At 44.7% G+C, this 22,994-nt stretch overlaps 1 protein-coding gene across 1 annotated transcript in view; it reads right to left on the bottom strand.

Moving 5' to 3' along the window:
* The window catches only part of LOC146197422 (beta-hexosaminidase subunit alpha-like), a 36,990-nt gene extending 15,949 nt beyond the window's left edge, over positions 1 to 21,041 (bottom strand). The window contains exons 1-9 of the mRNA XM_084597183.1: positions 20,994 to 21,041; positions 19,231 to 19,290; positions 17,222 to 17,525; positions 16,215 to 16,283; positions 14,729 to 14,778; positions 13,801 to 13,911; positions 9,369 to 9,467; positions 8,002 to 8,140; positions 3,894 to 4,077 (exon numbers count right to left, since the gene is read on the bottom strand). Coding sequence (XP_084453309.1) covers positions 3,894 to 4,077; positions 8,002 to 8,140; positions 9,369 to 9,467; positions 13,801 to 13,911; positions 14,729 to 14,778; positions 16,215 to 16,283; positions 17,222 to 17,525; positions 19,231 to 19,290; positions 20,994 to 21,041 — 1,064 coding nt within the window. The remainder of the gene's footprint in view (positions 1 to 3,893; positions 4,078 to 8,001; positions 8,141 to 9,368; positions 9,468 to 13,800; positions 13,912 to 14,728; positions 14,779 to 16,214; positions 16,284 to 17,221; positions 17,526 to 19,230; positions 19,291 to 20,993) is intronic.
* Between the last annotated feature and the right edge of the window lie 1,953 nt (positions 21,042 to 22,994).

Below are 22,994 nucleotides of genomic sequence, written 5' to 3'. Positions count from 1 at the left end.
CCTGTAGCGTAGAGCTTGGGTCGGGTTCGTACTCAAAATTTCGGCCTGTGCACACCTCTGCTTTATATCTCGGGTAATCGCCTATGCTATGAAGTCGTACGTTTAAAGGCAGAGCTTAATTGTTCACAATTTTTAACAATTATAACTTTATAATTTTTATGTCTTGATCAAAGAGTAGAATATATAATTGCGTTATTGCTTTGATATAATTAAAGTCCTGCGCTTTATATTGGTTTAACTAGCTGTTTCATAAGCGTGTCTTAAAGACGCCCTCCTTTCCCGATTCTTGTCTGCTCAGTAGCTTAACAAGGATTTGATCCTGGCAGTCTTGATGCCAAATGTAGGACAAGGTCTGCCGCAAGCCTCCACGCAAATTTTTCAGCATGCTTCTAAATTCTTGCAATTAGCTTTAAAAAACGCATCCCATTTTGTTTCTATTGAACCGTGACATATTTTAATACAAGACAAACTTCAGAAGCGAGATTTTGGCTCGCATCGGTGGCATAAATAATTTATGTCAATGCTTATAAATGTATCTTACAATTTTTTATAGTTGCCTCACAATTATTTGAAATGCTAACCATTGTCTTTCTATAGAAAATCATATTTACTCGTGGTGATCATAGGAAAAACTTCGCCAAATTCTGCTACGTATAAGAATATTATCTCACTTATTTCAAAACGTGTATTAAAAATTATTCACAATTTTCCACAGCTGCCTCACAAATGTTTTAAATGGACATTTAAGTTCCACCTTTAAGGGTATGACGCGATTGTGCTAATGGCTCTCGACTGCCGGCTCCCTTTGCGGATACTCCTTTGCAGTCATTCAGTTTGCTCCTCATTCAATCAGTAGTCTCTGAATACGGTAATGCCGTCATCCCAACCTTCCCCTTCCACAATGTCAATCCTCTAAGCTCTTCCCGTGGTAGCCACTTTGTGGTTGCGTATTTCTCCGCTCTCTCTGCCCTCTCCACACTCCCTCTTTAATCTTGCCCTCCCCTCCCTTCCATCGCCCCTAAAATTAAAGAGGACATTACCCCCACTCCTCGTGACAGGTGGCAATCGAAATAATTCACTTAGTAATGAAGACTATAGCACCCGTCATCGCGACACAGCGCCTCTCGGGCTGGCAAGCGCGAGCATCAACCATTTTGCTCGATCTTACAACACAGAATTGTCAAGATCTGCAAAATGCTCGGAAGAAACATTCTCTAAAATGACAGCGCCCTTTGCGGCTTGGGTTTCCTAGAGTCGCATTATCTTCAAGCGACACGCGATAAGGTGCCCTTCGGCTTCGACATACTATACGGTGTACAGACGAGGTTTATTCCAGAGAATAAACCTCGCGGCTCTGTCCAGTACCTTCTTTCCTTCCCGCGCTTGTCTGTCTGCGCTATAACCCAGTTTCTATCTGGCGACTCATCACCATCATCAGCCGGACTATTCCCATTGCAGGGCGAAGGCCTCTTCTATACTCCTCCAATTAACCCGGTCATCTGCTTCAATTCTTAATCTCATCAGCCCATCTAACTCGCTGCTGCCATCTGCTGCGTTTTCCTTCTTCGCATTCAATTTGTTACCCTTAGCCACCATTCGTTATCCTCTCTTCGTATTACTTGCTTTCGGCTAAAATGTGATTAACTCGAGTTGTTTCCCTGACCTACTCTGCTAGCTTCCTATACCTCTTAACGTTGCACCTATCATTTCCAGTTATAATTCTCTGCGTTGTCTTCAACTGAAGTAGAACCGTTTTCTTTAGTCCCCACGTTTAACCAATATAGGTGACTACTGTTAAGATCCAACCGTTATATACATTCCCCTTGAGCGTACTGGTAAGCTGCTAGTCATAATCATAGTTATTACTTGCCAAACGTTCTCCATCCTAATCTTATTTCTCTTGGTTATTTCCCTTTAATGGTCCGGATTTGCAGTTTCTACCTGCCCTAAGTAGACATATTCGCCGACTACTTCCAGTGCTTCGCTAGATACATGGTAAACTGATGTCCCTTTCCAAGGCTGTTAAACATTACCTTAGTCTTCTGTATATTAATTTTAAGCCTACCTTTTTGACTTTCTTGTCTAAGTAACAATTCATTCTTTGCAACTCGCCCCCTAGTTACTAAGCAAAGGAAATGCCATCAGCGAATCGCAGATTACCTGGGTATTCTGCATCAACCCTTATCCCTAACTGCTCCCATTTTAAGTATCTGAATATTTCCTCTAAGCAAGCTGTGAATAGTATTGAGGAGATCGTGCCTCCTTGCGTAAAATCTTAATGTATGGAAATTTTATTTCTTTCTATGTGGAGAACTATGGTTGCTGTGGAACCATTATAGATAACTTCCAGTACTTCACCATGGCTCATCTGCACCCTGATATCGCAATATCTGCACGACTGCCGAGGTTTCGACTGAGTCAAGGGTTGTCTTGCAATCAATGAATGCTATGTATAGGGGCTGGTTATATTCGAGTATTTTTCTATCACCTGGTTGTTAGTGTCGATACGATCGATGATAGAATACCCTTTCTGAAAACTTGCTTGATGTTTTGGCTGATTGAAGTCTAAGGTTGATGTGGAGTTCGCTCAACTTTCCGGCGCTTCTTTCGGTCCCCTGCACAGAATGTATGACCCAAGATAGCTGCTTCGAGATGCCGGTGTGCACCTGTTTGCCGCTGTCGCAGATATTACCAAATTGGTGGAACCACTTAGCCCCAAAGGGATGCCCAACGAAGGATCGGCGGTGGCTGTATTGTTGTCAGTGGTGTTGCCGCCAAAGCACACAATCAGTCCCTTTCTCCCCTTCCTGCCGCGGATGTCTTTTCGGCGGGCAGCTCTGTACGGTTTGAAAGTGCATTTTTGTTGTCTATATGTGGTTTTTGTGCTCTCTCGTTTTCCTATGTGCGCATTCCCCGCGCCATTCGAGTGCATAGCTAATTTTGAAAAAGCGGGTGTAAGCGGGCTGACCTGCAGAAGGCGCGCAAAGGGTTGTCTGGCCTTCTGAAGAGGCATCAGGAAGAGGCGCCTGGGTAAGCCCGAATGGCCATTAAGCGCCTCAACCCTTAACGATAGTTTCTTTTCTTTTCTTTTTTTGAACACCTTAAGTGATCGTTCCCGCGCCATACATTTGCCTAGTATGCAAGTGTGCGGATGAGAAAACGGCGGTAAAGCCAGTTACGTTAGGTAAGCAGTGACTTCATTGCTGCCTTGTATGTTTCGTTAGAACCTGCCCTCTTCCAGGTATATGACTTGTAGAGGGAATGGCAGAATTGTTGCCTTTCATTTCACCGACAATTGATTAACTGATATCTTTTCTCCAATCTTTAATTAGTTGCCTGAAGCATTATTGTTCCTCTACCTAACCTGTGATTGGTGAGCAGTGCCGACTTTGATTTGGCATAAAAATAAGCGCTCTGGGTTGAATTCGTCCGTTCAACGGTTTAGTCATGTGTAGTTTTGTAAGCGCTTTTTCTTGTTTTTTAAGTCTTAAGCAGTTAACCTTGCCTGTACTTGAGTAATGTGAATGTTTGCAAATTAGAACCACCAACACATGAAGCAACCCATATTTCATGATCAACAAGAAATTTCCTCTCATCGCCACCTGAAGGAGAAACTCAACTGTTGCCCTGATTCTTTTAGCGATGACCTGGATGCAGATTTAAAGAGCTTGTCCTGAATGTTAAAAGTCAACGTTCACTCCATCCAACGTCCTGTTAAGTTCTGCCTGCGTTTTGTTAAGTTGGCTTATCTTGGTACTACGAAGACAAGTCATCTTGGCTAGTACACTGAGGCTTCTCTTCAATCCTCCTTTGTGGTGCTTTGTGTTCTTCGAGAACTACACCTTTTCACTAGAAAGACAGTTCATGCAGGCACGCGCAAGTGTCGCACGTACCAGCATCGCGTGTGAGCCCCGTCCATGCCGAGGTGCAAGTGCGTGTCCTTGAAGAGTCCAGTGACACCTTCCAGCACAGAACGAATGACAGCGAAGGAGTGCGCTAGGCTCAAATCCATCCCTCGGGACGGTGCCCGTAGCGTTTGGCTCCTCGTCTTGTTTCCGTAACACGGCTCCAGAAGACCTGTGGACAGCGTGCGGGGTCCGCACACGTAGGACGGTAAACAAGCGAAGCAAACTAATCTTTTATTTCTGCGAGAAAAAAGGGAGGATGCATAAGAAGCGGATGCAGGGGTAGGGAACTTCATATACATAGCAGGAAAGCTAATTGAGGTGCGGTATTGTCGGCATGGCAACGGTATACAGCGGAAATAGAATTCATCACGAAGCAGAATTCGATCCTCCACCGGCGCAAAACGCCGGAGTGCCTTTGTTTCCCTATACATCATGGCACATTCCAATCGGCGACCCCGGCAGCTGTTTGAAGGCGCATGGCATACATCGCGGTATGACCAGATTTTGTTACCTAAATTCAAATCTCCCATGGATCGCGGATTCGAATGCACCTGTTGTAGCTATCGCCGCAGCCTCTCTTGCTGCGTGAATGTGCAGAAGTAAGAATTTCGAATGATCTAGTGACAAGGCAAGGATTTTAATTGCGATATACTTGCGAAATAAGCCGTTGACTTCGTTAATCTGCATTTATTTCTAAAGCAATAACGTTTAAGACGCCATTCCGTAGAAAATTCTGCTTTGGGGACGTGATGTCGGCCTTGTGACATGATGTGTGGCCTTGTGCGGGCGACATGACTGGAAATCGATTGGTCGGCAGGTTATGTGATGTCATGACACCGTATGCTGGCTGATTTAGTTGCTCTTGCCAACTCGGGCAGCCGCTCTGAGATAGGAGGCGGCAACATTGGGAATCGAAGGCTTCTGTCACCCTTGAATAGAGTTAGACACGCAACTCCATCTACGCCGCGCGCGCCCGTTAGTACAGCATGGTTAAGCCGGGCTTTTTAGCTATATCGAGTGGCCTTTCACGTAATATGGTAGCTTATACGACGGTGTGTTAATGAACATATGAGAGATAACGGACGCACAAATTTATGCATTAGTAGTTGGGTGGGTATCGAAGTACATGTAATTGCACGAGGACAGCCAAGGGGAGACAGCAAATGGGAACCGCTTATATGTCCCCCTACTGACACAGTATTTTTTCCAGCCTATAAAAGCTCTTGTTTTGGTGAGCATGGTCCATTTGCATCTGCAATAGGGCACATTATCGACACTGGTTAGAAAAGCTTCTATCATTGTCCCTTTAGAGAAGCGCACGGGGTCCATTGCCGTTCTTGGTTTACGGTAATGAGATGTGCAGAAGCAGTGGGAAAACGCGCTAAAAAACGCAACACGAAATTGAGGGACACATAAACAGGCCGAGCGCTTGTCCTGCTGTGTTCGCCCTTCTTTCATATGTCGTGTTTTTTAGCGCATTCCCCCGTGGAATCCGCAGAGAATCATGAACTAGCCCGACAAAAACACTTGCTAAACTTAACGACGTGCTTTATTCTATTGATCAAAATGTTAACATTACCTCATTTGACGATGACTGCATACTCCCCACCTATACACAGTCTATTGATTATAGTGCGCTTGTTACTAAATAAATACTAAGAGATGCGAAACATGCTTAACGTATAAAGGTATTCGTGAGATATCAGGTTCGATCCTTGGTGCCGCCGGCTACCCACCGGGATAAATAGGCACAATGTTTTTCCCGGCCTGGTGCTTGGCTCTTTTGGGGTGAAATGCTTGGGAAAGGGGTCAGGAGCCAAAAAAGGGCCCCATATGGGCTTCTGCCCGCACGAGGTGGACTCATGGTTGTCCGCGGTGGCGGAACTAATCACTGACCCATCGGCACGTTTTAAAAAATGGCCACCCCTGAGAGGGTGCTTTTCTCATACTGGTTGGGTCATCTTTCGAAGCTTTCAGGCATCCATGATGGCCGATCACCTGGACTGGAGCGCGTTCTGTCCTATTTTACCGGTAGGTAACCGGCGACATTGAAGTGTCTCCCATGGCCGCAGCGGATGCGTGACCAGAGCCAGGTCTCCCCTGATGGGGCCGGGCAGGTAGGTCCCCACCGCTTGTGGCGGGGGCTAGCCTGCCACCGAATTTTTATCGGTTGTAGGCCGTCATTGCACCCGCCACTGCTTCGGTGGTGGACGACGGCTGCTGTTGCGGCGCGCGTCTTTCTCTCCGTCTTCATTTTCTTTCTTCTCTATTTTGTCTTCTGTCTGCACGAGGCAGCGGAGGTGGCTCAGCTACAGAGCCAGTAGCAGGCCCGTGCATTTTCTTTTCCTTCTTCCTACAGCCACAACAACAACAACGCAAGGCAGTGGTTGTACGAGGGTTCGGGTGACCTCGCAAGCAGGTAGCGGCAAAATGGCCCCTTTCAGATTAAGTCCTGAAGTTGGTGAGCACGAGTCCGGATGACATCTGTGCCCAGTTGAGCTGGGAGATGCCCGTCGGCGAGGCTTCCCTCCCTTCTCCAGACCCGACCGGATGCTCCGAGACTTGCGGGCCTCCTGCGGTATAGGCTTCACATCGTTCCTAGTGTTCGGTACACACAAGGGCCGTACACTAGGCCAAGGGATTCGCTCGTACCTATTATACCGGTAGATGCTGACGTGAACCCTTTTAATAATGTGAGGTCAACAAGAGAACGTCTCTATACTCCTTAAAAAAAGAACGGGGGGTTCCCGGCGGCACGCGGAATCGAACGTGGTACCTCTCGAATGCGAGGAAGATGCTCTGACCCTCTGACCACCGTGGTCAGAGGAGCTGCGATGACACACACACACACACACACACACACACACACACACACACACACACACACACACACACACACACACACACACACACACACACACACACACACACACACACACACACACACACACACACACACACACACACACACACACACACACACACACACACGCGCGCGCGCGCGGAGTTTCTGGTAGCATTTTATTTTGGAAGTTAGGAATGAAATACAAACATTTACGTGTTGAAATCAATTGATAGTTAAATTGGAGCAGCCGTATTGATCAGTCCTAAAATGCTACCCTACACATTCTATCATTAGACCCAAACATGAGTACGCGGATATTGTTTACGGCCCGGAAACAATTACAAAATATGACACAAAATTGAAGACGTAGAAAAACGGGATGTGGGATTCATTTAGTATATATTCACTGTGACTGATTTTTTCTGTGCTTGATATTACTGCCAATCAAGTAAAACCCCTTCATACATAAGTGGAAAATCTTTCGATCAGTTTTTGGCCACTCACCCCATCATAAGAAAGTCAATTTTTATTCATTTTCCGCATTTCTTTACGCGACACGAAAACCCTGTTATAAGTACATTTGCGCTCTAACGCCGTATTTCCAAAAATAAACTTGTGGAACTTATCACTTTCAGCCAATACTCCATGACATCTATAAACCATCTGCAAGCAGGGTTACATAACAAGATGAAAAGAATACTTCAATGTCTTTTCGACCGACATTTTGCTACGTTCTTTTGTAGTATGTTTTCTAATGCGTGAGATACATCTGCATTGATTCTACAAATTCAACAATTTCGGGTGAAAAAATATATATATACCACTCGACTTTCAGTTAAGGGTCTAGGGAGCACTGCACGTGCAGGTCTGTTGTCCATGAAGGCTGTTGGTGACTGACTCGAGAGCAGAGAGGCCGAAGTTAGGGGCGCGCGAGCGACAGGCGGCTGCTCAGCCCGGAGTGACACGCGCTTGTTGAACACTTCCTGATGGCGGTCGCGACGGCGGCAATTGTGATGCGCGCCACTCTCTCATTGGTTGCAGCTGCGAGGTCGCACCGCTTCCTCATTGGCTAAACCACGTGAAGCGAACGTCACCTTTTCCTTGCACTTCAAGTTCACGGAAAAAGAAGAAGAGTGAGTGAGTGATAGAGAGGGAGAGGGAGAGAGAGAAGGAGCGGCCTCGAAAAGACATCCAAGAAATCCATGACTGTGGATAGTAGTGCTATGCCGTAAAAAAGAAATTGTTTACCAGGGAACGCTCTGTCCAGTGCTCGTGTGTGGCCCAGGGAAGGGACCTCCGGGATAACGCGTATCCCGCGCAGCCGCGCGTACTCGACCACCTCCTCGACGTCTTCCACGTGATAGATGTGCCGAGGGGAGTATGCCGCCTGGGAGACATGAAGCGCGGCGAAATGGCTTAGTTGCATTCACAGGTGCCTCCATGCGAGGTGTATGAGCGTTTGTCCGCGCACTGACCATGTGGATTCCACCGATCTTCAAAAATATCTAAATTTATAGTATTTCCCATTATATCTCACATAAAGGAAAAGAAAGAAGAGGATAAAGATGGAAAGCAGATAATCGAAGAAGCAAGAAGAAAAGGGGGAAATGCAAAAATAAACTGAACGAGAAATGTCGAAAAGAATAAGAAATAAACAACAGAAGTTAAGAAAGTATATATGTATCTCGATATGTGGGGAAGCTGCACATATGAGCCATGAGCGAAGGTTATGAGAAGGGATTTGGAAAAATCAGGCCCCTCGGCGTACATTAACGAAAACAAATTCAGTGCAAACAGGAGAGAGAGTTAGTCACTCATATGACTGGATCGAGAAATGCAGCTTTCACACAAAACTTCGAAAAGGCGAGAAGATCAGGGTGGGCGCTATTCACCTGCAACTGAATGACATCAGAACACATCGATGAGCAAAACCTATGGATGCGCAAACGTCGAACAATTCCAAAGGTGAGCTTAAAGGAATGAATGCACTTCGTTCTTTATACAGCTCATGAACGGAAAACGCATGAAACACTAGTCACAACAACATTTCCGGGCCTCACAGGCTTTTAAATTGATTGTGGCCATGCGATCTTTCCAGTCTGTCACATTCTCCATAAAAGAGGTCATAACTGCGAACTCAACTCTAAATGATCAAGCAGCGTCAGTGTACTCGAAGAAGTGAGCATTAAAAATTGTAAATTAGTTTACACGGAAAGAAAGCTGCAGTATCTGTCACGCTTTTCGGAGGATACCTGACCGCGCCGTATGAGAAGATGGGTAAGGTGGAAGTGAAAGGAAGTGAAAGAAAAATGTTTCGTAGTGGAAAGCCCCGGAATAATTTTTACCATCCGAGGTTCTTTAACGTGCGCTGAGATCGGCGGGGAATGGGGTACTGTTCTCAGTCGGAGTAAGGATATACAGGGGAATGTAATGAAATTATTAGCTCATTATGAAGAAAAAAAAAATCACCGGAGCTGCCTCTTAAGCCATCGATACGGCACCGAATCATCGAAGTCGCAGTGGCATGTGGCGAGAGAAGCAGCGATTGTCGGCAACTGTTAAATGAACAGAGGTGTGCAACACAGTCCAACACTTCAGCCTCTTGTGTCGCTTACCATGGTCATGTTAGGAACAGAGATCATCTCAAGCGGCCACGAATGCTCGCCCACGATGTGCCAGTGGAATACATTCATCTTGTTATAAGCCATGGCGTCCTGCAGAGGTCGGAGAACGAGCATGAATGCACGATTTACATCGATACCAAGTCCAGGACCTGATTATCAAGGTTTCTAAAGGTTCAGATACTGGTCCCACTGTTCTCACGGGCCCCCTGAGAGCTAAAAAAAAGAATGGTGGATTTCGAGGTTTGGTTCACAAAACTGACAAATCATCATCCTCCTGATTTCCCATGATTAATACTGGAGCTTAAATATTGCAATGTCGAATGCTCCAAAAGCTGTCCGTCGGATTGTGCTCTTAATCGAAAAGCCAGCCTCATATTTCACTGGTGAAAGTACAAAACTTTGTACTCGTCCAATTGGATGGAAAAATACAAAATAGTCTTAGCTGGTTTTAATTAGTTTCAGTTCATTTCAGCTGGTCCCAGCTGATACTCAAATAGTATTACCTGGCTTCATATGCCTAGCAGCTGGAAGCAAGCTGGTCCCATTTGGTGGTCTAGTGGAATCAATGGGCGCAACTGGCTTTCAGCTTGGAGTCAGCTCATACTAGCTGGCAAACCAAACTACCTCTGCCATTACTACTGTTGAGGTAAGTTGTGAGTTTTATTAATTTTATAGTGAGCAGGGAAGGCTGTGACGAAAGCAATAAATTATTAGTCACAGATTATGACTGTCCATGGATGAGAACCGCCTCAGTAATTTGTAGCTCCTGTGAGTGAAGACGCGAGATTCTCAGCCAGAGTCAACGCTGAAGATCTCGTCAAGAACCTCCCCCAGCAAAAGGCTTGAAAACGCTTATAGAAATGTAAATACCTCTATTCACTTGCTTAAAAGTGCCCACAGCACAAGTCTTTATCCTATTTTAAAGGTAAGTGCATGTACCCGAATGGGAATCGGAATGGGGCTCTGAGGCGACAAAGAGGTACCATAAACGCTGTCCTAGAGTACACTTAAAGGTAGAGTTTAAGTGTCTACCCTATTTTCAGTGCTTACTCTATTTGTTTCGACCGCCGTCTACAAAGGCGGCAGCATCTCGGTGGAGTGAGTTGAATACGCTGTCTCCTAAAATGTAAATTTATTCTGTAAATTGAAATCAGAAAAGATGTGCGAGGCATGCAAAAGTGTTTCATTCTGTTTTAAACGCGGAAGTTATGTGCAAAATGTAAGTGTACTGGCTTTGTAAATGTGGATCTGTATAAATATAAATATATATTACTGATTATTAAAGTGGATTAAAACTTTAACTTTGTGCCAGTTGCAGCGACCTGAAAACGTTTAGCTCCCCGCATTACGATACCATTTGGAGTAATACACATATAATTTCTTGTAGTACTATACGTCACCATGGAGAACATAATATCGCAGTTTCTTTGGAGCACTGCCTAAAGCGAGCTTCAATTCGTCTTGCTGGATCAGTTCACAAAACTATTATATGATTAGCAGCGTACTTACGGTAATAATTTTCGAACAGCTTTTGAATAAGACCGATCTCTACTTTGTCTGTGCACACTCGCAGCCAATCGTTCTGTGCTATCGAGTCAGTCAAGAAAAAACCCATCGAGAAATTAATTTTCATGAGTGCGCCTTGTGATTTTTGAGGGAGTATGTTGTGTACCCTGGCATTTCCTAAAATAGCTGTCTACACGCTGGCCTGTCCTAGTGCTCTGCAGGAAAGTATATATGCTCAGGCGGTCTTTATAAACAGTCCGCAGATTTTTCGAGTAATGGATGTTTGTTCTGTGTGGGAAATTCTAAAGCACTTCAGGTCTGACACATGACAACAGGGCCAGCATGAAAAAAAAAAAAGGGGGGGGGGGTTAATAGGAGCTTTTGAATTGTTTTGGACCGGGCCCTCATAACTGTTGGTCGTCACTTCCCCAAGACATAGCTGTTGCCCTGATTCACCGTTATCTTCAGTCTCATTCGCTGGCTTTCACGCAACTCAGAAGCGTCCTGACATGAAACTTGAAGGAATGCTAGAGGAGCCTCCATGAGTGCCATCGACGATGAGTAAATAAAATTGAAACCTGACTGGTGCCCCTGGCTAACGCTCATCATCCGAGCTAGCACGTGTGCAATCATCTTTTTTATGTGTATGTGAACAGTGCCACAATTTTCTCTTCAAAAAAAAAAAAAAAAACGCCAAGTGTAGTACAGAGGTGATGCCTTCTTACGACTAGCGTTTGATATCAGGAAAGATGGCGCCCGGGTACATTTGCTTGGGTTTTCTATGGACGAAATTTTCTACGAGAGTCCCAAGAACGACTCTCGGGCATCTTCCGTATCACCCGTAGAACTGCCTTGTCAACTGCTGCGAAAGGCATGCGCGCCCCTTTTTCCTTTTGTTTTTTCATCGGCAGACTGCGTGGACAGAGCCTGCCATCACAGCGTGTCCGCATGAACAAAGAAGGTCGTGGGTTCGAACACCAAAAATGGTCGTGGGTCCGAGTCCCTCGCACGCTATCGTCGCTTTCCGGAACCCTGTAAGAGCCTCCGGAGAGCGGACGAAGGACTCCTTCTTAGCTCCTTCACGACTCCAGGAAAGGCTCCTTCCCAAAATTTATAATTCATGGATACGCTCGCCCCGCTCCACCACTGTGATACCTTGTGACTAGGAGAGGGTACAACAGTTGCTTTACTTCGTTTTCGTCGGCTCCGTCGATGTAATACGACGTGACTCAGTTCAGTTCAGTCGTTCAGTCGTATCCGACTCTTCGTGACCCTATGGACCATGTCACGCCACGCTTTCCGGTCTCTCACTATCTTCCTAACATCACATAACTTCATCTGCAGTGCCTCGAGGATGCCATCTAACCATCGCGTTCGCTGCCTACCCCTTCTCCGGCGACCCTCAACCTTTCTCAACATCAAATCTTTCTCCAAATCCGTGACTAGTAGAGGGCATAATAGTTGCTTCTTCGGTGGTTTCTCGTCCAGTTTCGCCTTGTATTAGGCACGCATCAAGCCAACTGCGCAAACTCTTCGGTGGCGTCGTCAGGCCAGGCCTATCATACAGCACAGCTTTGCGCTTTGTGTATCTAGACTTAGAATTGTTAGAACTCACAAAATTTTTTGCGTGCCCTTTCCCTTCTTCCTATCCACTTGAAAGTAACAGCTAGCGACCCTCCATTTTCTCTCTCTAGTTTTTCTATTCCATCTCTTATACCAGGAATTCGGTGAAAACGTCCCCAGAAAAAAAAAGTCCCCGGAGTAAAAATGTCGCCAGAAAAAATGTCCCCGAAAAAAAAAATGTCCCCGGAAGAAACGTTCCTGGAAAAAAAAAAAAATGTCCCTGTATGCAAAATAGGAAAAAATGTCCCCGAATGGGGACTGAAGTCTTGTTTTATAGGACTCAGACTGCGTTTCCCTGTGGCGAGCTGCAATGATGAATGGTGTATGTTAACTTCGTTACAACGGTTTCACTTGTCGGCTTGAAATTTACCGCGAACGTCGAACTGATGCGGGTATTCATAAAAAAAAAATGAGGGCAGCGGTAATACAGGGACAGCGCCTCGTCTTCGCTTTGCAAGGAAAAGGCGAGCTGACCACCTGCTTTATCGGACCAGAAGCTTAGAGCGATGGTTGTTGTGGTGCACGACCGGTTAAGCCTCATCCTGCTTACACCATCATCACTCTTATCACCATTCTACACCAAGAAGAACGATCGAACCTCGTCACTAGAAGGTCTGGGAGATAATTCTAGTGACGTCTTCTGTTTTGAGCGGTTCCCCGAGACTATCACACGCCGATCCGCTTGTATCTTTCTCAGTGGGCAGTATTACCAACTGAGTAGACATGTCTTAAGCTTACTTAACGAGCTGCGGAGCTCGGAACCACGCAATGTATAAAGAGTCAGATGGCTCTTTCAACATGCGCTTACGCATTTCTTGTAAACATCTCGGGCACCCAGAGAAAGTAGTTTCCAAATGATGATCACATTTAACTCAAAGCCAAGAACGAATGGCATAAAATGTGCATATACATTTTTTTTTTTCATGTTAGTTTCGGAAGAAATCATATTTAGGGCCAGTTTTTGCCTTAGGGACGTTTTTTCTTAGATGCCGCTTCTTCAGGGGCCGTTTCTTCCGGGGACGGTTTTTCCGGGGCCGTATTTTCCGGGACCTTTTTTTCCGGGGAAGTTTTACCTACGCCCCTTATACCACCCATCTCCCTTTCGTATCTTAGTTTCCTGGCGGCTTCGACCGCTGACCTTCGACGAACCTCTTCCACGCGGATGCTCAAGCTGTGTCCCGTATAACGGCGCCCGCCATAAAACGATTTTGGGCAAGGAAGAGGAAGTCTTTCAACAGTACATTTTAACAAAGGTGAACACAAAGAGCAATATATTGCGAAGCACAAGACCCACCAGGTTTTGTTTGATGACGCCCACGGGGAGGAAGTGCCTGGCAGTGTCCAGCAAGACTCCCCTGTGCGTGAACCTCGGGAAGTCCTTGATGACGGCGGCCGGCACAACGTGCTAAAAAAAGGAGCAAAGTGACTCATTCAAACCACCCTTCAAACATGGTCAAGAGATGTCCATGTGTTTATTTGACGTTAACCTGATGCGTAAAAGAGAGAGAAAGATTTTTTCTAAATCAGTAGAAGAAATAACTTAACCAGCATTTAAAAACACTTAATGAGAAAGTCAGAAGGACATTAGAAGAAGAGTGCCCAAAAGTGAAAACAAAAAAATGAAACGAGAAAAGTATTATTGCAGCATGTCATTTCAACACCTCTGTAGCCGGGATACAAAACGCTTCTCAGATAGAGTAGTTTGCCCAATAGTCCAATGCATTGCCGATAGGCAATCAAAAGGCAGGGCGAGGGAGCTAAACCACGTTTTGCAATCAGACGGGAATAGGTTGAGACAGGTTGGGTATTGTCTCGTCCTCGTCCTCCGTTCTTCCCGCGTTATGCTTCCCGAGTTACATTTTATAGTGAATTGCATTTTTGTCCAGCTAATAACATATGTGTTCGCTCTTGTAAGCTGCACGTTCCCGCAACACGCGCTGATTAGGTTCAACTGAGCAATGATTTTAACAGTGCAATTCAATGACCTACTCGAAGCAGCAACCATAGCTGTCCAAGAATAATGTCATGAGACGTAGTCGATGACAAAGCGAGGCTATAAACAGCTAAGGAAAGTTTTGCATTAGGTGCTTGTATTGATACAGTCGTCACACGATAGTACTTAACTACAGTGCAGTCTGGTACTGACAGCCCTGATGCTTGCATTGCCGACTTTGTATTGTCTCTTCATGTATCACTTATTGCCAATAACAAGACTGACTTACATATTGCGTGATAGGGTCCAGATGAACCATTTGGCTGAAGGTTTCCAGTCCTGTTGAAAACGAAAGTTCTGATTGAGGACTTGCAAACTCGTAAACGCAGCTATTCAAGCCTAAAATGAGTGAAAGTCTTTACAAACAATACTTTCACTAATGCAGACGCGAGGTCGCAAAAGGCTTTCTGTGAAAAGAAAAGCTGCAACGTAAATCATTCACTGCTTCATTTGGACAATCTTCAACTGACTATAGGATTTGCAGTTTAGCTAGCAGAGGGCATTTAGGTGCTGTACATAATCATTAGGACCGGCCATGGCGACTAAGCGGCTTTGGAATTCAGCTTCTGATCTTAAGGTCGATCCCAGAGAGTAAACTTTAATTGGTTCATGTAATTGTGTAGGTGGTTTCCTTAGTCCAGGATCCCATTGGTTTGGGCTGCCTCCCGGCCCTTGTGAGCAGGCTGCGCTGCTGAGAGACCCGTGTGGACCAGCTCTGCCTTCCACTCCACTTGGAGGCGAAACGCAAAAGGCACCCACATGCTATCCGATATCAGCGCAAAACCCGAGGTGGACTGGGTTAATCCGAACCTCTCCGTTATAGCGTCCCTCATAGGTCAAGTATAGGCTTCTGGATTTTTTTCATGTCAATTCTCAGGGTTTGTAAACGATATTACAGAAACCTTACATGTCGATTTTGTCATTCGATTTTTGCTCAAGTTTGTGAATCTTACAAATCGGAAGAAATAACGACGTGACCACGGCACGCAAGAACCAGCCATTACCAATTCTTTGCCTGACAAAGGCACGCTTCAGCTTGTGAGTACATGCGCCATATAACCGCCAGTTGAATTATTTCATAAGCCATGTCCCATCGTTCTAATATGGAGGTTTTTACCGTCATCTAGAGGAAAAGCTTCATCATTGACCCCAAATATGACGTTCAACGCGGGGCCTCATTTCAAACGTAAAATTTATTGTAAATTGATTTATAGAAAAGAAAAAGCGCAGTATCTCTTGCACTTTATCCGCGGACACCTGGAGCCTGCCGTAAGGAAAGGGCGTTTGGTGATAGCTTGTTCGGTTTTTGAGTGCTCTTTTGTCCCAACTAGAGAGATGCATGGTGACTTATATAAACTCGGTTTTCTTGATGAACGAGCGCATTAGACGCATTTTTTAAATTTCTTTTCTTTCCTATTCACGAAAACAAAACTGGTTCCAATAAGCACTCCATCATCTAGGAAGCGATTGCAATTCATTGCTAACATCTTCAAAGTCACGGCGATTCGACAACTCGTATTTTGGTTCCTTTGTGTTACATGAAACAAGTTCCTGGGTACCAATTACCTGCCCGCAATACACCATTTGGGAAATGACAACACTGCTCATGGTTGACATGGTATATTCCTTGTTTTTATCAGACGCTTTCTTAAATCTACGCAATATTGATGCTAACAGGAAGAGATAACATATCATTTCTTCGCCTCTTCTCTTACCACGCAAGGCACCCCATACAGTTTTGGAAGCCAATACACCGTCCCCTTCGTTGGGTATTTTCAACGTATCTGTGAGAATAAAGAAAGGAAGCAGAATTGAAGCGCAGCCGTTTTTCTGGAATACATTCTGAATTAAAAGTTTAGCTATTTGTGCGACTCTTGGAGCATGCGGATAAGGCCCATGCTGCTATCTGTTTTCGCCAAAGAATTCGCATTCGTCGTGGCAGGCGAGAATGCTCTAAAAATTGTTCCTAAATTTTGAAAAAGAAAACACTTTCTCATCAAACTCCTGCCGTTTTTGTGCTTTCCCATTTTCGCTCCTAAAGTTGACAAAAGTTTAGAAAAGAAGCCCATCGTTAATAAGCACTGCAAGTGACTGTAAGGGCAATTTTTACTAAGTGATGCTCTACACTGTTGTTTTTCTTAATGAGGGTTTTAACAATATATCTAAATGTTTGGTCTCCTGGAAATATTACGGCAAATATATCAGTACGCGCTAGAAAAAATGAAACTATTTCACTTAAATGTGGCTGCGTTACGCAGCTACCCTTACTGCGGTGAAGCACGCTTTACAGAAAACTGTTTCCTTGCTCATAAATATCAAACGTTCAGTCCGTCAGTACTATACGTTCATTGCAGTTCGGCTATACTGCCTGCTGCGCGTCCTGATGTCGCATTACAGTGCCTCGCAGCCACCTTGCAACTTCTACGACCGATAGGAGGTGCGCGCTAACAGGTGCACGACGACTGACCACAACATCAAGAAAGCAGGTCGATGCCGTTAGAGAAATTCCGCTGAGGGGCATTTCCCCCTTTGATATCGAGATGCATCCTTCTATATCAATTTTCCCTAAATGATCTCTTTATGGTCCTGCGCACTTGGTGCAAACACTGTAGGAAAGGCTAACGCCGAGCTCCCTGCGCCTGCACTAAACAGTCTGAGCAGCAGGTGTTCAAACACCTGACTGTACCAAATGAGGTCTATAACGTTAGTATATGTACTCAACAGCTCTCGTCACTGTCGTATTTTGGGTACCGGCACTTCTCCCCATGAGTCTCTCTCACGCGCACGACGAGGCGTGGCAGTATGGTCAGCTCAGGCCCAGCAACTTCACCGACATCTTGCGGTGGCGAGCTGGCGAACAGGAGCCTTCGATAGCGCTGCAGTGCCTTGGGGAGCACGTCACACTCTTCGTCGGCGCTAACAGAGGCCAGCTCGAAGGACTTCCGGTTCAGCACCCGAAGTGCTGCGTCCGATATTTCCATAGATTGCGGCGCCGGCCAAAGCGAGGGTGACGGCGTGAGCTCTTCCTGCAATCCGAACAATGATGCAGATCAGTCGGCGACAATGAGACTCATTAGGCATTCAGCTGAGAAATGCCAACGGGCCGCGCATTGAAGAAGTTTGCAGTCTCTCTGTAATGTCAAGACAAGACGTAAGCATGAAATACAGAATGCCGGGCTAGCACTGTACAAGGGGGGGGGGGGGGGGGGGGGGGGGGGGCAGTAGATTTCGATCCGCGGCAGTCTGCAAATGTGTTTCTTCCAGGTCACGCCACACACACAACAAGCCTTCTGCCGCGCACATCATTGAAGCACGGAAAGAGACAGACACGCACTCTCCCAGGAGTCAGTGGCACAAGCCTGGAGCAAAACATAACTACAACATCCGCCGCTCCGTTCAGCCAAGAAAGAGTACGCCCCGGAATGTCCCCTTTTCGTCGCCCTGATTTCTTCTTTCTTTAATAGACGTCCTGTGTATCCTCCCTGTTGAGCCCTCCCCAACTGGTACGCATACGAATGCAACCTTAGCCTTGACATTTTATTCCCTGCTGACCAATGAGGACATAGAAACGCCGTAGCATACACGGTGTCCAAGCGCTGTCACCGGCAACACTCATGTTTCCCTTGATAGCAGGGCCTTCGAAAGCTCAAACCAGGTGCGTCTGCTCCCGGTGAGCCGATTTACAAAGCTGATGATTTGCCCGGCCGAATATTTTTGGAAAGTTTGCTTTGTGTTCTTCCCTTGGTTCGTCTCTGTTTTCACCGAAATTTGCCGAGAAATGCAGCTAAAATTATTTCACGCTTAAAAATATTTATATATACGCGCTATGTGCGCTGAATTTCTGCAAGTGATACCGAAGTGCATAACTCCTGATCGCACGTGTAGATTAATCACATAAATTATTTCGTAATAGAGCAGCAGCCGAGAAACTCATCCCACGCTCGCATCGCATTTCGTGTCATAGCCACCCGAACGCTACATACCCTGAATGTACTTGCCCGTAGCACAACATTCCAGCAATCGTTCATGTTATAGACTGCCTGCGACTGGAATGATCGCCGTCAGCAGCAACCATCGACTATTCAGGCCGCCATCGAGGAATTCCATTCATTAATGTAAGCCAGTGTTCATCATTTAAAAAAAATATATGTTATTTTTGCCGTGTTATCCCCGCTCCTCATGTAATGTTCCGAAAGAGACCTTCGAGAAATAATAAATACATAAACAAGTATAGTAAATTGCGCACAGAAGCAATTGCATATTAAAGAGATTGCTTTCAAATAATGAGCTTTTAATTATTCTAGGCTCACCAGGGTATCGTGTAGAGTCTATCCTTCTGCTTCCTGCCTGCTTTAAGTATCCTGCCTAGAATGTCATGTATGCATGCAGTCTACGATATGCGTATCTATGCACGAAACGCACTCTTTTAAACACATCGGTGGTCTTTTATTCATGTTTGGTTACGCCTGAATTCTAAAATATGGCCCGCAAGCACCAGATAGGTTTCCTGTATTAAAATGACAGTTTTCACTATTCTCTTGAGGTGAAGAATAAAGTGAAAGTAATAATGTACAGAAACCGGTTTTCATAAAACGCAATCCCGACGAGTTGACCAACTTAACAGCTTTCTCAGCTGCGAATCGTGTAATTTGCTGTCAAGACTGCTTCAGGCTTCACTAAATAAGGGCGCTTGCAGTGCGAATAACTAACGTGAGCGACAAATGGTCTCACTTCGCCGTGGTATCGAGAACGAGCTCTGCGGGTGAATTCCGACTCCGGGAAGTCCAATGTCTGAAAAAAAAAAGAAAAAAGAAGAAGAAGAAAATAAAGGAGTAAATAAAAAGTCCTACTAAGAAGTTCCCGACCTTACAAAAGAAAACAAATCACAGTGATCTTTCGGCTAATTTGCATATTCTATAGGCGATTATATCATCGAACAATTAACACAAAATATGAATTTCGGGAATCTAATTAGTACACCGACTAGTAAACTGCAACTCATTCAGTCGATGACGACAAAAAAGAAAAACAGAGAAGAAAACCCCGGCTACATCAAGTGAATAGAAAGAAAGAATGATTGTGAAGAAAATCATGGTATGAATCTTACTTTTAAAAAACCACACATATTTAATGTTAGACTAAAATGATGTTACAGACTGGTACATCAGGTCACCATTTTCTTTAGATATATTTGAATCCTCTACCTAATCTTATGTTACCTCTCTGAGTTTGAGACACCAATCTTTCAATTGCGATTTCCTAACTTCCACTAGAGATCAATTCCCATGACGATTGTTATCTCTAAACCATTATATTTTCGGGAGAGTGGCTGTGGCCGCTTCGGCACAAAGATGGGTACCCTCGCACTCGAGTAAAAAAAAATAATGAATTTTTTCAACAAATTTACCACACACTGCAAATGTGTCGTCTTGGTGAAATTTCTTTTTTTTTTTTGTAGCTGCGTGTTCAAAAACAGCCTGATGTAGCTTTATAGAGTAGGGCACCGCCTTTAGAGTTGTTGTAGGATGATTTCTTTCTGACCTAATTTTTTTATGTATATATTTTTGCACAGTGCTTTTTTTTTTTTCTTCATTGAAGTAATCATTTTTATCAGCTGCATTTTTTACATGTCGTCTAAACTGCTTTATTTCTATGTCCTTGTGTCTCGGATACTTACTGGATAGTTTTGTCATTCTTTTCTGTCATTGTGAGCCAACGCTCTTTTGTGTAAAAGCATTTAAACAGTCTAGCTGTCCGAATGATATCGTCTTATTTCCTCAGGTGTTCTTCGTATATTTTAATCTTAGCTTCCCGTGCTTCGAACGATGCCCAGCTAATATATTTTTGCTGTAAGAAAGGAAAGATATTACAAGTTACTATAGCCCCTATCACCCTGTGCTGCCAGGTTTGTAGTTTTGCCGTGAGCACCTAGTGCGATTTTTCCAACAGATCTATGAGTTCTATGAGATCTATGAGGTGCGGCGTGGCACTCCGCCTGCGCGAAAAAAAAAAGAGGAAAAAAAGAAAACGGGTGAGGGAGCGCGCGCCTCTGGATTCAGTCGGGCCGTGCCGAGGGAAAAGCGCGCAGCGAGCGGTAGACACCCATCCTTCACCCTGAGACAGCGAGACGGACCAATGGACGTCGTTCGCGGGAAGTACGTCATTACTGTGGCTCGACGGGCCAGCGCAGGAAACGGGGAAGCTGGCTTCCCGAAGGAGAGCATGAGAGAGCTTTGATTTGTATTTTCGTTGCTTTGCGGCGAGCGTGTCACTGTAGCATTTTGCACAGACTATCTTCGGTACCTGATTGAAACACTGGGCTCCTTCGTTTAAAAGGTCCTTCCCTGGACAGTGGCCCTTTAAACTTCTCGCCTAGTCTAGTTTTCCGACCGAAAGTGCTCTTTCCTATAGGACACTCCTGCCTTATTCGTGTAGAAGTAAAATACCAGCTAGGAGAGCTGCCGAATGAATTACGTCGACATGAACAGATCTACAGACTCGTAGTGCGGCACGATCGTGCCATATGAAGGAGCTCGAGTCATAGTTCCGCAGTCACCGCGAGTACGCGGTGAGCGCTGTTATCAGCCGCCTTTGTTTTGGAAACTCATGATTGGCCAGTATTAGCCCAAGCGTCTTTGGACACTTCAGGTTTTCTTTTTTCATGTGCTAACGGTAAGGGAGCATTCTAAAAATTGTGTGCTGGCACACTGTATTTTTGTGTATTTTACTTATTTTGCCTTTTCTGCTGCGGTTGTCACACGAGTCCGGTATAGTGGTGCAGTAGTTCTTTTTTTTTTTATGTATCTTCCTCCATCGTTTCTCTTACCCGTGCATTTTGCGGTTAATATAATCTGGTTTAGTGACGGACGTCTTTTCGCATCAGACTAGATTTAATAGTTTTTTTTTCTCTCTTAATGTTTTGTCTAGGTTTTACAATTATTTCTCATCCCCTACCTCTTGTCTGTGGTGTCGGCACTTATTTTTTTTCTTTTGCTTGATTATTCTGTTCCTAAAATCAGTATTTTCTCTCTTTAATTTGTGGACCAACGATTACAATGCCGTAGGAGACTGCAATTCTCTATTGTTCACCCAATTTTTATTTCTTTGTTGGGGACTGTCCTGTTTATTTTTCTGCCCCAGTCTCTCTCTTTTTTTTTATGCTTTGGGTTTCGTACGTCTGCCTCTCTCTCCGTATTGTTATTTGTCATTTTGTGTGACGGTGGTTTTGCTGCTGTTCTCTTCTTTTCTGGTTCTGGTTCCTGTTTTGTTTCATTTGCAGGTCTGGATGCTACCTTCTGGGTTTTTCCTTTTATTCTTCTTAAACCAGCGTGGACCACCTTTCAACATGGACCTCGTTTTTTTTTTTTTTTTTAATACCTTCTATCGCTTTTAAAAGTGTTTTTTTTTTATTTATTTTTTTTTTATCTCGAGCTTCTGCTCTTTTTTATTTATATTTAATTGGTCTTAAGCCTGGCAAAGCTTTTTCTGGTCCGGGCTCCCTCTCATTTTTTTTTTTTTTGCTCAGTTCGAGGGGACGAATAAAATGTTAAAAAAAAAATGTCACACTATGTTTTGACGATATTGGGTTGCCTCACCATACAATATGCCATCACGAAAGAGCACGCTGGCATGGCTGATGACAGTCTAAATATGCAGGGTGCGCGGCGCAGTTGAGTGTATCTCGTCCTTTTGTCCTTGTCTGCCAGCACTGCGATACCATAATAGTCTAAATATGCCTGTAAGTTGTATCTAATATAATCAACTCCTTATAGCGTTTGCTGCAATGTCAATAAAAGCGTTTGTCGTTTTGCTTTCATAATCTTGCGCAATTTGAGAAGATTTTAAATAATTAATCGCTGCGTTTTAAAGTTTTCACCATGCAATTAGTCGAAAAACACCGATTTCAAAAAAAGTATATAAACGCCGAAAAAGACTCGCTGAATTTTCGAAAAATAAACAACGGAAAGTACGCCGGCTAGTTATGGCATAGTTTTTAATTGCACCACTAGAACAAAAAATCAGACAGGGGAACCAGGTTCGAAACTGATGGTATCTTCGGCTGACGGCACTCGTGGAGTTTTCTGTTCACTCTTGCATAGCCTCCGAGACTTATCTGTCTCGGAGGCCATCCTACGTTCCTACAAATGGTGTGTAGAGCTAGCGCTAACTAGAGACGCCGGCGCATGGTGCGAAATGTTGCGATTTTGGCGGTGTTTGGTTTGTCAGGAACTACAACAGTGCTCCATGAGTGCCGTCAGCCGAAGACACCATGAGGCATCGAAGCAAAGAACAGAAGAAATATTGCTAGGATTTGAGCTAGTAGCTTTTCTTTCTTGAATAAATTAAGTGAAATGAAAGCAATGTTGAGGCCAGTCGGCTTCTTTTCGATTTACATTTCCCGAAATATTCCCCTGCTCGCTTTTCTGGACTAAGCTAAGGAGAGCTCGGGTGGCGTACCAGCACCCAGACGGAACAGACCGCGAGCAGCCCGAGCA

Source organism: Amblyomma maculatum, chromosome 3, assembly GCF_055883805.1.
Source record: "Amblyomma maculatum isolate TAMU_Amacu chromosome 3, ASM5588380v1, whole genome shotgun sequence".
Taxonomy (NCBI): domain Eukaryota; kingdom Metazoa; phylum Arthropoda; class Arachnida; order Ixodida; family Ixodidae; genus Amblyomma; species Amblyomma maculatum.
The sequence above is the reverse complement of the archived record's forward strand: the minus strand, read 5'-3'. Positions and strand labels throughout refer to the sequence as shown.